Genomic DNA, 13,527 nt, shown 5'->3' with positions numbered 1-13,527 from the left:
CACCCTCCTCTAGCTTATCTCTTCACGCTTCAGGCTCACTGCCTTTATTCCTGATGAAGGGCTTTTGCCCGAAACGTCGATTTCAAAGCTCCTTGGATGCTGCCTGAACTGCTGTGATCTTCCAGCACCACTAATCCAGAATAAGAATCAGGATTACAGTGATGCTCGAAAATCACAGCAGGTCAGGCAGCATCCAAGGAGCAGGAAAATCGATGCTTTGGCAAAGGCCCTTCATTAGGAATGATGAATTCCTGATACAGGGTCTTTGCCCAAAATGTCAATTTTCCCCCTCCTTGGATGCTACCTGACCTGCTGTGCTTTTCCAGCACCACTCTAATCTTGACTCTAATCTCCAGCATTTTCAGTACCCATTTCTGCCTAGTAAGCTTAAGAGACAGAGCAGAAAAATGGTTAGGGTGATCGATGATGGAGGATGTAGGCAAATGAACACCCTGCTCTCTTTTCCTACATTGCTTAGATCCTGTTGCTGACCTCATGGGAAATCTCCAGCTAGGCTCTCCTTACTTCATGGTCATGTTTCTTTCTCTGTCAACAATAATAGGTTTTCCTCAGGGCTCTTAGGCATTACTAAAATGAGGCACAACCTTTAAATACGTGGATCCATTCTACCAATTTGTTCTGCTTTGCTTCTAACATCATCAGATTGCATGTTTAGAGTGGCCCTTTAAATGTTGGAGGTCAATGAGCTTCTGCTGTCATATCAACAAGACAGAAAACCTGAAAATGTGGTAATCCAATGATCTGTCAGTGGCTTATTGTTCCAATTACATGCAGATTCCTGCATATTATTAGACCCTTCCACTCCACCCACCTCTGTCATTTGTTCTCAGCATGTCAGAAATGTGAGAATCAATAGCTCAGCTGTGTAAATAAAAGGAAGTTGTATTGTGTACAACTTGCAAATGTGATTTTGTTTTTACTCTTGTATTTAATGCTGACATCAGATCAATAATACTGACTTTACTATTCCAATGCTTATTTGTATTTCTTAGGAGTGTCATCCTTGTGGCTTCGGAGTACAATTTGGAACTTACTTTCAATTAGCACTGAATGTTCAGCACTTTGGTAATGAGAGTCAAGGCCCATTGGAACTAATTATTCTAGTTATTTTACAACTGACCAGGAGAAAAGCAATGCATAGCAGCAATTTATATGCATGAGACAACTTTATTTTTTAAGAATCCAAACGTTCTTTAAATTGACATTCCACCTTTGAGTCCTGATTCAACCTCAACTGCAGAAGTAAATGGGAAATATTATACTCACTGCATCAGCCATTTCCTCAGTCAAGTGCAAACCTCATGGTGAATTTCTAAATTTGTAACATGTTATTCAAGACTATCAAAAGTAAAGTCAGTATTTTCAATGATAATACCTGCTGAGGGTTTGCTGAATAGTTAGAGGAATAGGTCATGCGTTTTTTTAGGCCTGCTCCACTATATTTAGATGATGTTGAGCTGCACCTCAATCCTGAAAGCTCCAACTGTCATAGCATTCATGGAACACTGTGAGAAAGACTTCCAAATTTATACTGATCCTTTGTTAGATTTTATTTTTAAATTAATTTTTAATTAATACAAACATAAGAAGTAAGAGCAAGGAAAGAACTTTCTCTCTCTCAGACTTATTCCATCATTTAACTACCTCAATTTCCAGTTTCCTACACTATCCTCATATTCTATCATGTAGAAAACTATCAACTGTTTCAAATCGATTGAGACTCCACAATCTATGGGTTACAAAATTCCCAGGAATTGGTCTGGCAAGCATTTGTTGTACACCCTTAATGGCAAGTGTACCCTTCCTCAGGTAAGGAGACCAAAACTGCAAATAATACTCCAGGTGTCTCTCACCAAGACTATAGTCAATCACAGAAAGACTTTAATCTTGTACTCACATTCTCTTGCTGTTCAATGCTTACTAAACCTGGTATCTCAAAAAATGATACACATCATTCTTGTGGGAGTACTTTATTCACTGCCTGCTTCAAACAGATTGCTGTGAAGCATTTGGCTATCTCACCATATGTCAAGGAGCAAGGTGTCTAAATTCAAAATAATCATAAAAGACAGATATTATCTCAGATGTTTGCACATGTTAATATTCAAAAATATCTAAAGCATATTTACAAATATAGGAAGTTCATCTACATAGTCTCATGATTAATCTTCCATTTTTGACATTTTTACAAAGATTCATTCCATTACTGAGAGCTGATGGATAAGAGACTACACAATATAGCTCAGCTGGCAAATCTTATATTGCAGGGCATGAAAGATCTCATTGCACTAGAAAGGGTAAACAGGAAATTTATTAGGATGCTGTCTACTGGAGGGTCTGACCTATGTGGGATTTTTCCTTGGAAGAGCAAAGATTGAATGGGGGCCTGACAGAGATGTTCAAGATTGGGAGGCACAGGAAAGCACTTTTTTCACTAGTAGAAAGATCAATAGCGAGGACGCACATTTAAGCAAGAACATAGAAGGTCAAGAGAAGAATTGAGGACAGTTCTTTCACTCAGAGGGTATAGGAGTCTGGCACTCTCTGCCGCAAAGCATGGTTGACTTAGAAACTCTTGGAATTTAGATATTCACTTATGCTGCCATTGCTTCTAGGGCTAATGAGCCAAAATCTGGAAAATGGGATATTGCCTGGTGCAGACATATGGGCCAATTGGCCTCCTTCTCTGCTGTTAATGTCTATGACTATGAGCAATGTGTAGTAACTATGTCTGACACTGGCAATATAGTGAACTTTGAGTATTTAACTCTAGGAAATTCAACTGTCATTATCCGCCTTTGACAAACTGGCATAAGAATAGAATACGATATAGAAATTAGAAAGTGTGTCTTTTTGGCAGTATAGTCACAGGATGCACAAACATTTTTGCAAAGGCTATTTCATGCTAATAAAAAGAAAATTAAATTATGTAAATTATCTTAAAACACACCATGTTGCTAAGAGTACCCAATAATATCCAATAATTAAAATGCATCCAAATTAAATGCTTTGATGGCACAAAAATTAGTTACGTATACCTGATCATCTTGGTGAGGAACATTTTGTGAAGCAGAAACTGAGTGTTTGACTGTAGGATCATATTTAACTTCATCAAGTAATGCTTCCATATCTTCTTCACAAATTCTACTCATACAGCTCTCGTTTTCTTTTAATAATTTTTCAGATAACTCTATATATGTGCTTTGTCTTCCAGATAAATGATTGGAGTCAAGCTGTAACTCAGAAGGCACAGCACTGTAGGTGTCCTTAGCCATCGTTCTTCTAAATGTTTCTGTTGCTTCACAGTGCTGCTGTGCATTTTTACTGCAGAAGGGGAAAATTATGAAAAGTCCAACACTTAATTGGTGTATTTTGGAAAAAGAATGCCTTGCCAAATTTAAATTACTCTACTTATCACTCATCTCTTACATCAAAAAAACAAAAGTATCATTTGCCTCTTTGCATTTAGAAATTTAATTCCATCGAGCCTATTTGTGATTAAAAAATGTAAAATCTAAAATAGATATAAAAAACCTTGCAAATATGTATTACATCTACCAGCATTTCAATAAGGCATACTACCATTTCAAGTGGCGGTCTTCTCCAGCACCCTACATCACACAGTGTTACAAAGAGACAAGATATATTTGCCCCAGTACTAATGATACTTCACGATTGGTGCACTGTATCAAGATTGCAAATGAGAAAATGAACAGTGTAAATTTAACGAAGAGTGGCAAACATGTGGAAAAAAAATTGCAAGGACATGTATAGTTACATTAAATCTTCTGGCTTTAATTGAATGGAAGATAATGATGATTTATTCTATTACTATCCTTTCCTCTGTCCTTAAAGTGAGTTGCATCATTCAAGTCAATGGTGAAGCCAGCCTAGTTTTGAGAAATCCAAATCTTTTGTAACCTGGGAGTCATAGTCTCTGAAGAAGGATTGTGCAGACCACCATTAAAATATTCTATATTGTGAAATACCATTTCAGCAAAGCATAGCACATATGGTATATTAAACGTAATACATTATTGCAGACTGGCTTTTAACATTGTGTGACTGAACAAACTACAATACCTTACTGGATGTGAATCATATCCTCTTGGAACAAGAACTCCCGCTTTAATTGGTTTCATTAGTTCTTCGATAGTGAACAAATCTGGCCAAGGAAGTGCAGATTAATTGGTAATTTTTGATTACGAAAATGGAGAAAGTCATCACATTTACTCAGAGATGTAGCACTTGCTTACGCGTTATAACATCATATAGCTTTTGCTCCTCCCCTTTTATATTCCAGCTATTTCATGTTTTATTATATTTTTGAGAAACAACCTACATTAAAACAAGCTTTAACCTGCTTAGAATTTCCCAAACAATTCAAAGTGAATTAACAATGTGAATTCTTGAGTACAGTCACTAATCATACAAGACTATAAAATGCAGATTTAGAAGTAGGCCATTCAACCTCATGAGTCTGTTTTGCCATTCAATAAGATCACAACTGATCTGATAATCCTGAAATTCACTTTACTACCTTTTCTCGAGAACCCTTGATTACCTTACATAATGAGCTAGCCTCTACAGCCCTCTGAAGTAAAGAATTCCACAGATTCACAACCCACAGAAGAAATTCCTCCTCATTTCTCTCTTAAATTGATGATCCCTTATTTTGAGATGATGTCTCTGATCTGAAACAAGCTCTCTGCATTTACATCTCAAGCCCCCTAAGAATCTTATTGGGTCACTTCTCATTCTAAACCCCTGAGCCTGTATTCATAAGAAAACCCTCCACCTCAGGAATCAACTGAATAAATGTTTGTGTCCAATGACAGTATATCTTTGTTTAGATATGGAATCAAAACTACTCACAGTATTGCAGGTAGGGTCTAAATACGGCCTTGCAAAGTTTTAGCAAAATGTTCCTTTTTTAATACCGCATTCCTTTAGAAATAAATGCCAACATACCATTTGTCTTCCCGAGAAGCTGCTGAATTCAGATCCATCTTTCGTATGCTTATGCACAAGGATCTCCAAATGTGCTGAAGCTTTAAGTAAACTTCCTCTAGTTAAATAATATTCAGGCCCTCTACTCTTCCTGCCAAATTGCAAAACTTCACATTTTCCCACGTTATATTCTACCAATTATTTGCTCACTCACTTAACCTGGCTACATCTTTCTATTTGGGTCATGAGCTCAACTTACAGGATGACTCAGTCATTATGCAGAGTGATGCCAACAGCATAAGTTCAATTCCCATACCAGCTAAGGCTACCATAAAGGACCCTCCATTTCAACCTCTCCCCTCACCCAAGACATGGTGACCCTCAGGTTAAACCACCACCTAATGAAATAGCAGTTCTCTGGGACTATGGCAACTTAATAGGATTTACTCAGAATCTTCACAATATTTCTCCATCAATGAACAACATAAAACAAATTATTTGTTTTACCATTAGTTTATTTGGTTGTGGAGAAAGTGAGGTCTGCAGATGCTGGAGATCAGAGCTGTAAATGTGTTGCTGGAAAAGCGCAGCAGGTCAGGCAGCATCTAGGGAACAGGAGAATCGACGATTCTCCTGTTCCCTAGATGCTGCCTGACCTGCTGCGCTTTTCCAGCAACACGTTTATTTGGTTGTCCCAGCCTTGCAACTTGATATATATAGTATCAGCAAATAAAGTAAGTGATAAAATAATTGATTTGCTTTAGGTCATAGATGGAGAAATGTTGCAAAGGTATGATTTGGAGACGTCGGTGTTGGACTGGGGTGATCAAAGTTAAAAAGCACACAACACCAGATTATAGTCCAACAGATTTATTTGGAAGCACTAGCTTTCTGAGTGCTGCTCATTTTCAGGTGACGAAGGAATCTGATGAAGGAGCAGCGCTCCGAAAGCTAATGCTTCCAAATAAACGTGTTGAACTATAACCTGGTGTTGTGTGCTTTTTAATGTTGTAAAGATATTGAGTGAATTTCAACAGTTTCTTCAAATAGCACCACTTGGGCATTCAACTGAGGTTTTGAAGTTGGCTGCTCATTGAATTGTTAACGTTGCACCACAGTCCCAAAATAAATTGCCGGTCTATACTGTCACATATGAAACATTTGAAGGGAGCCTGAACAATTGTTTTTCTAACTCGGTGGCGAGAGCAATATCATGTGAATGAAGCTGTCAATATAATTCAAACTTTAAGGATTGGACTCTCTCGTTAAATAGCTTCAACTAGCTTTCTAACCTTAGTGCTCTGTCCCAATCATACAAGCGCTAACGAACATTTCCATTCAATTTTAAAATATCCTGAAATTAAAAGCAAGATATAACTGAACATCAGTTGAGTTAATTGCTGTGTATCTGAGAAGCAATGCATTTATATTTCACTAAATCTGTGTGGTATTCTCCAATTTTCTAGTTGAAGGAAGAAGTTGTGGATGACCACAATGCCGATTTGGTTATTGTTAGTAAAACCTTCAATGGCATAATGTGACAATCCTCGATGTGGAAGCAGTAAAATAAAGGAAAATTCATAATTTCTTTAAAAAGTTTCAAGAATGTATTTAAATAAATAGATAATCTTAATTATGTTCAAGAAAGTTCAAAACAGAAATTGCATTAATTGTAACGGAATCCCTTCTTGGATAATAAGAAATTCTGGCTCATGTGAACTGTGACCCTTGAGCTGAAAGCAGACCAACGGACAGGAAGGTAATCAAGACATTGTGCGGCTGGAAGACACAAAACAAAACCATAAGCAGAGGAGTTGGAGGGTGCCAGCAATTAGTACATAGACACAAACAGAAAGAGAAAGCAGATAGAGAAAGAGACAACAAGAAGATCACAGAATTATTATGATATCTTGCTGAGAGAGATCACAAATCTCTCTCAGCAAGATATCAAATTTTCTGGACTGGCAGAAAAGGAGACTGGAGCTATTTTGCTTGTTGGCTGAAAAGTTCTGAAGCCTGGGAGAGACATGCTAACAGTTTGGGAGACACTAAACAGCTGGTCGTTTTTGCAGTTGTGATCAAATCGTGAACTGGGGTGTTATTTTCTCATTGGTTCAAAAAGACCTCAGGAGAGCCAAACCATTGGTACTGTTGTGAGCCAAGAGAAACAAAACGTGTGCAAGTGTGCCTTAAAAAATAACTAAGGAACTTTAAGGTAAATGTTGTTAACAAATAGGACTCTTGAAATACCCTGAGTGAACAAGGGTACTATATAGTGGAACTCTAACTATGGCGTGTCTGTTTATGCAGGATATGATACAAACGCTTGTAGCTTAATAAGACATGCATTCGCTCGATCAACTATTTAAAATGAAATTTTCTATTTTATTTGAAGCATTGTTTGCTTGTTAATTCAGATTTATTTTAATTCAAATCAACAAAGTTTAAAAAGAGAGTGAAATATTTTTGGCAATATCTTCATTTTGAGATCCATAACTTGCTTTACAGTCCCATGGGATCATAAAGGATATACCTTAATTGGGGGCTGTGCAACAAAATTTCACTGGAAACGTCCCTGGGAAGACAGGGTTGTCCTATGATTAGAGGCCAAGTAATTTTGACTTATATTCTGAAAAATGAGAGTTGATCTAATTGAAACATTCAAGATATGGAGTGAATTGACAGAGTGGATACCAAGAAGATCGTCCTCCTGCCACGGGAATCTAGAATGGTGGGATGCACTTTCAGAATAAGGGGTCAATTATTTAGGACTGAGATAATAAGGAATTTCTTAACCTCTGGGGTTGTAAACCTTTGGAATTCTGTAATGGAAATATGTTGCTGGAAAAGCGCAGCAGGTCAGGCAGCATCTAGGCAGCATTTGGAATTCTGTACCCAAGAAGGTTGCATATATTTTATCAATGAATGTATTTCTGGTCTCTTAGGAAATCAAGGGTGGTAGGAAGTCGATGCATGAGAGTGCAGTGGAAGCCCAGAATCAACATGACCATATTGGATGATGGACTAGATTCAATGGTTGTTTCATCTCTACCTGCTTTGATGTTTTTATGTTCTCCTATTCTTTGTGATTAAGGTCCAGATATAATTCAGGTGAACCTCTGTTGCATTTCCTTCATTTCAAATGTTTCTACCTTCTTGTATGCTGGCATTCCAAGTAGAAGGCCCAGCATTCTGTTAGCCTTTTCATTAACTATCTGTGCCTGGATATCTCTGTTTGGCTTGTCCTAAGATGGTTGTGTTGTCCCAGTCAAAGTGGTGTCTTTCCTTATCTGTATGTAAAGATACTTGTGAGAGAGGGTTATGTCGTTTTGTGGTTAGTTGGTGTCCATGTATCCTGGTGGCTAGTTTTCTGCCTGTTTGTCCAACGTAGTGTTTGTTACAGTTCTTGCACAGTATTTTGTAAATGACATTAGTTTTGCTTGTTGTCTGTATAGGATTTTTCAAGTTCATTAGCTGCCGTTTTAGTGCGTTGGTGGGTTTGTGGGCTACCATAATGCCAAGGGGTCTGAGTAGTCTGGCAGTCATTTCCGAGATGTCTTTGATGTAGGGGAGAGTAGTTAGGACACGCACGAGAATTCCTAGAAGCGTGACATTCCAACCAGAACTCTATCAACAAACACATCAAGTTAGACTCCATCTACCAACCCCTGAGAAAAAGAACAGGAAATGACATCACCACAGGAAATGACATCACCAGCCCAAAGAAAACCAAACACATAAATAGAAAGCAGGAATCATGTACAGTGCTTCGCCTGAGGCCCACTGAAGATGTTATCTAACAGGGTGATGAAATGACCATATAATTGGGACTAGATCAGGTTGGGATATCTGGTTGGCATGGACGGGTTGGACCGAAAGGTCTGTCTATATGACTCTATAACTGCATGTATTTATTTGTATCTCTATTACACAGAAACATTGCATGTGTCAAAGACTTTCTCCAATGCAATAAAAAGGTTTGAATGACCAATTATATGGTCATTTCATCACCCTGTTAGGTAACATCTTCAGTGGGCCTCTGGCCTCACAGCGCTAAAGACCCAGGTTCAATTCCCGCCTCAGGCGACTGACTGTGTGGAGTTTGCACGTTCTCCCTGTGTCTGCGAGGGTTTCCTCTGGGTGCTCCGGTTTCCTCCCACAGTCCAAAGATGTGCAGGTCAGGTGAATTGGCCATGCTAAATTGCCCGTAGTGTTAGGTAAGGGGTATATGTAGGGGTATGGGTTGGTTGTGCTTCGGCGGGTCGGTGTGGACTTGTTGGGCTGAAGGGCCTGCTTCCACACTGTAATGTAATGTAATGTAATGTAATGTAATGAAATGAAATGAACCTTCCCGCTCAGCGAGCAAACCTACAAGCAGAACCTCAACCTGAGCTACAAATCTTCTCAAAACTTGCTATTATCTGTGCCTGTTTACAACATTTTATAATCTATATACCTGAAACCCAAAGCCTCTTTAGGAAGTTCACAGTTTGAGCTTTGAAATTTATACTGTTTAGCAAATAATTAATATATGGTAACACGTGTGATTTGTGACTTAGTTTTCACTACATGTGAAAAGAAATTTTAAAGACAACTTTTAGATAGCAAGCAGAACATTTAGGTCACAATAGTAAACAAATAGGATTTTTGTAGGAACTCTTTCATTTGGAAGACTCTGTTCACTATATCAATTACTGAATCAGCAAGGACAATTCACATGACTAGAAATCTATTAAGGTGTTGAGTTTTCTTTCACAATTTGGAGAACCATGTTCAATACATTCAATAAATGCTCTATCCAGAACAAAATCAAAGGAGTGCTGGCAGGTGGGACTAGATCGGGTTGGGATATCTGGTTGGCATGGACGGGTTGGACCGAAAGGTCTGTCTATATGACTCTATAACTGCATGTATTTATTTGTAAGTCTATTACACAGAAACATTGCATGTGTCAAAGACTTTCTCCAATGCAATAAAAAGGTTTGAATGACCAATTATATGGTTGTCAGATTTGAATATTTTACATATTCCTGGTTATAAATGTCTGGGCTCTGGCAAATGTTTGGAACATTTCTCACATATTTACAGGAGTTAATTATTGAAAGTATTGTATTTATGTGATTATACTTAACACTTCAGAATTAACTCAGTTAGGATTTATGATTTCACAATAATGTAAAAATCTCAAATTCAAACTCAATTTAATGCTTACCAGATTCTCCTGTAGAAATATTCCTGGTCGAGTCCTTAACAGGGCTCTGAAGATCTTGAACAGAATTGATGATATTTCCATTTTTTATACTTTGCACTGCATCTGTGGCTTCCAGAGACTGATCAATGTCACAATATGCTTGATGCAAAGCCTCAATATCACTATTAGTTTGTCCATAGGAAATATCTGGAGAAAATAAGAAGTTGGAAAACCTTTCAAAATCTATGCGGTAATGCTTATAATGATTTCAAATTACAAAGCCATATTGGTTACTCCGTTTTACAGAATATTTAATAACACCCATTTTATCTAATCATAGTCTATGCAACTTAAAAACAGATAAAAGATTTTCTGTTCCCAAGTACTACACTTTTACCAGGTATGATTTTCCATATTCCCATCCATCCTATTAATCAACAATTACCAGATTATCTAACAAAGTAAGCTAATGCAGCATTTTGGTTAAAAAAAAGTAACATTTGGAATATCTTCAGATTATTATTTTGCAGGCCAAATTTGAATAAGTGTTTTACCTCTGTTTTTATAAGAAACCACTTCACATTTGTTCAATACTTCCTTACAGTCGATGCAACAAATAGCAAACTCAACATTGACCATGAATATGCAATATCAAAATGTTTCGTCTGTGGTTGATTTGTTTTTTTTTTGCTAATTTGTCTTTCTGTCATAGAATCATAATACAGTCCGTCAGGTATCTTTGGTATTAAGGCCAGGATGATATGTTAAAAGATCACTTTGAATTTGTTTAAAACAGTTCCCACAATAACATGTAGAAATAGGGAGGCATTAATACACAAATAAGTTAAAAAAGATTATATATTGAACGATTTTACAGCATTAATAGAGAGAAACTGTGTTCATCATAAACAAAATATGTATTTTAATCAATGTTTTATGCACTACCTGTGAATAACTAAACTTTAAAATGACTGAAAATTATTTTAGAAGTTACAATTTACTTGTTATAATGGTAATCAGTTCAACATAAATCATGTAGATTGGGGAACCGCCTTGAAAGCTTGCAAAAGGGTGCAATTAATGGAAACTCGATATGATGGCTACTTCAATCTGCAGCTCAGCTAGTTCTGTGAATAGGATCAAATTCTAGTAGAGGTCTGATTTTGTTGTTAATTCTAAGATATTGTACGTATCAACTATAGTCCAGTTTCATTATATAATCTAACAGTCCTTTCTTGAAAGTATATACAAATGAACATCAATAGGATATGCATAAGATCACTGGCTATACCTTGATTTGATGATAATGTTTACTCAAGGTTGAATTTCATTTTTAGGTCTTCATGTAAAAGTAAGCTGATTCTAGATCATGTAAAGGCACAAGAAAGTTCGGGTCTGGAGTACATAAGTTGCTTTCTTTCACCCCCCACGTTTCCAGCATCACCCATGACCATTAGGGGTGGCATGGCGGCTCAGTGGTTAGCACTGCTGCCTCACAGCACCAGGGACGCGGGTTCGATTCCCGCTTCGGGTGACTGTCTGTGTGGAGTTTGCACATTCTCGCTGTGTCAGCGTGGGTTTCCTCCGGGTGCTCTGGTTTCTTCCCACAATCCAAAGACATGCAGGTCAGGTGAATTGGCCATGTTAAATTGCCCATAGTGTTAGGTGGATATAGGGTAGGGGAATGGTTCTGGGTGGGTTTTCGGAGGGTCGGTATGTCCTTGTTGGCCCAAAGGGCCTGTTTTCATACTGTAGAGAATCTAATTACGTGTAGGTTAAGCAAAACGTACCTACTTGTTTTTTTAAACACCAATTGATATAAAAAAATTATTTTGTTGTATATACAGTAGATCAGATCATTATCATGTATTACTTACTAGTGGTATACATTTGAGATGCTTGGTCTTGTTGTCCATATTTTTCTTCTGTTGTAGGTTTTATCATAGATCTGTCATCCTCAGATTGTAATAATTTTTGTGTATCAGGAGTTGAATCTAGTGAATCTAGCAGGACAACTATAAATGAAAGAAACAGATATTTATATATTTGACACAAGAAAATCATGTTAAATTTATAAAAAGGAAACATTTTTAAAATAAATTTAATTCTACAAATCATTTCACATTCAGTGAAATGTTTTCAAACAAATGATTTTCTTGTCATAAAATCTGGCTTCAAGTAGCAACACAAGACTCCAGTAAACTCAATTAGATCAGACTTAATTTGTACTTTTGTAGTAAAAGCGTTTAATGCTCAGACTGGGAAAACATTAAATTTTTTAGCTTCCTAATGAGAAAAGCTTCCTTATACCTTTAGGATTTCAAGGCCACATTCCTATTCATGCTCTATTTGATTGTAGATGATCAAACTAAATAGGAATGTATTGAAACTGGAGGAGATTACAGAGATAGGGAAGGACAAGGCCATGAATTTGAAAATAAGTATGGGGTTTAAAAATCAAAGCATTGTTAGTCAGAAAACCAATATAGTCAGTCAACAAGCGTAGGTTTCTCGTACTACAGAATTAACACTATGAAACAGTTCAGAAATTTAAAATCAACCATTCCAACAGTTGTAGATTTACCTGAAAATTGTTCATATTGTTCCGACTGTGTCAATTTGGCTAGATAGAACTGGCCACATCCAAGTGCGTAGTTAAGGCAAAGTGAAAGTTTCATGAACTTTCAGTCAAGTTTAATGATACTGAGTTATTCTAGCTAGGAAATATCCATTTTCCTTGGGAAGAACAGATGGCGACTTAAAGTATCACAGTTGTTTCTATCTGCTTAATTGCATGATGAGAGGATGATGCTACCAATGTAGTTCCTGTTGCTTACCAGTATGATTGATGAACACTTTGCCTAGGCTATACTTGCGCAGTCGTCCCTCCAAACTGTTTCCTTTGCTTTTGGAACTGCTGCATATTTAGAACTTAGCCAGCCCATTTTGTTTATAGTTCAATTCTGATCTTTAAATTTTCTGAATTTCCATGGGGTGGCACAGTGGCTAGCACTGCTGCCTCAGCACCAGGTACCCAGCTTCGATTCCACCCCTGGCCAACTGTGTGCAATTTGCCGATTCCATCAATGTTGTTATGGGTTTCTTCCGGTCCAAAGATGTGCAAGTAAGGTGGATTGGCGATGCTAAATTGTCCATAGTGTCCAGAAATACGTAGGTTAGGTGGATTCACCATGGGAAATACAGGTTTACAGGGATTGCGGGGGCTGGGAGTCAGGGGATGGAGGAGATCTGGGTGGGATACTGTCCAGAGGATAGTTGTGAACTTGATGGGCCGAATGGCTTGCTTCCACACTATGATTCTATGATGCCTTTTAATTTGCATTTTTCTAAGACCACTGTTGATA

At 37.5% G+C, this 13,527-nt stretch overlaps 1 protein-coding gene across 8 annotated transcripts in view; it reads right to left on the bottom strand.

Annotated features, from left to right (window-relative positions):
- The window catches only part of cep162 (centrosomal protein 162), a 134,043-nt gene that overhangs the window by 84,040 nt on the left and 36,476 nt on the right, over window positions 1-13,527 (bottom strand). For all 8 annotated transcript variants that reach the window (XM_043686985.1, XM_043686984.1, XM_043686986.1 and 5 more), the window contains 4 exons: window positions 12,040-12,177; window positions 10,184-10,369; window positions 4,105-4,186; window positions 3,060-3,345 (listed from right to left, as the gene is read on the bottom strand). In XM_043686985.1, coding sequence (XP_043542920.1) covers window positions 3,060-3,345; window positions 4,105-4,186; window positions 10,184-10,369; window positions 12,040-12,177 — 692 coding nt within the window. The remainder of the gene's footprint in view (window positions 1-3,059; window positions 3,346-4,104; window positions 4,187-10,183; window positions 10,370-12,039; window positions 12,178-13,527) is intronic.

The sequence above is a fragment of the Chiloscyllium plagiosum genome, chromosome 3, assembly GCF_004010195.1.
Source record: "Chiloscyllium plagiosum isolate BGI_BamShark_2017 chromosome 3, ASM401019v2, whole genome shotgun sequence".
Lineage (NCBI taxonomy): Eukaryota > Metazoa > Chordata > Chondrichthyes > Orectolobiformes > Hemiscylliidae > Chiloscyllium > Chiloscyllium plagiosum.
This window is presented reverse-complemented; position numbering and strand designations above follow the sequence as displayed.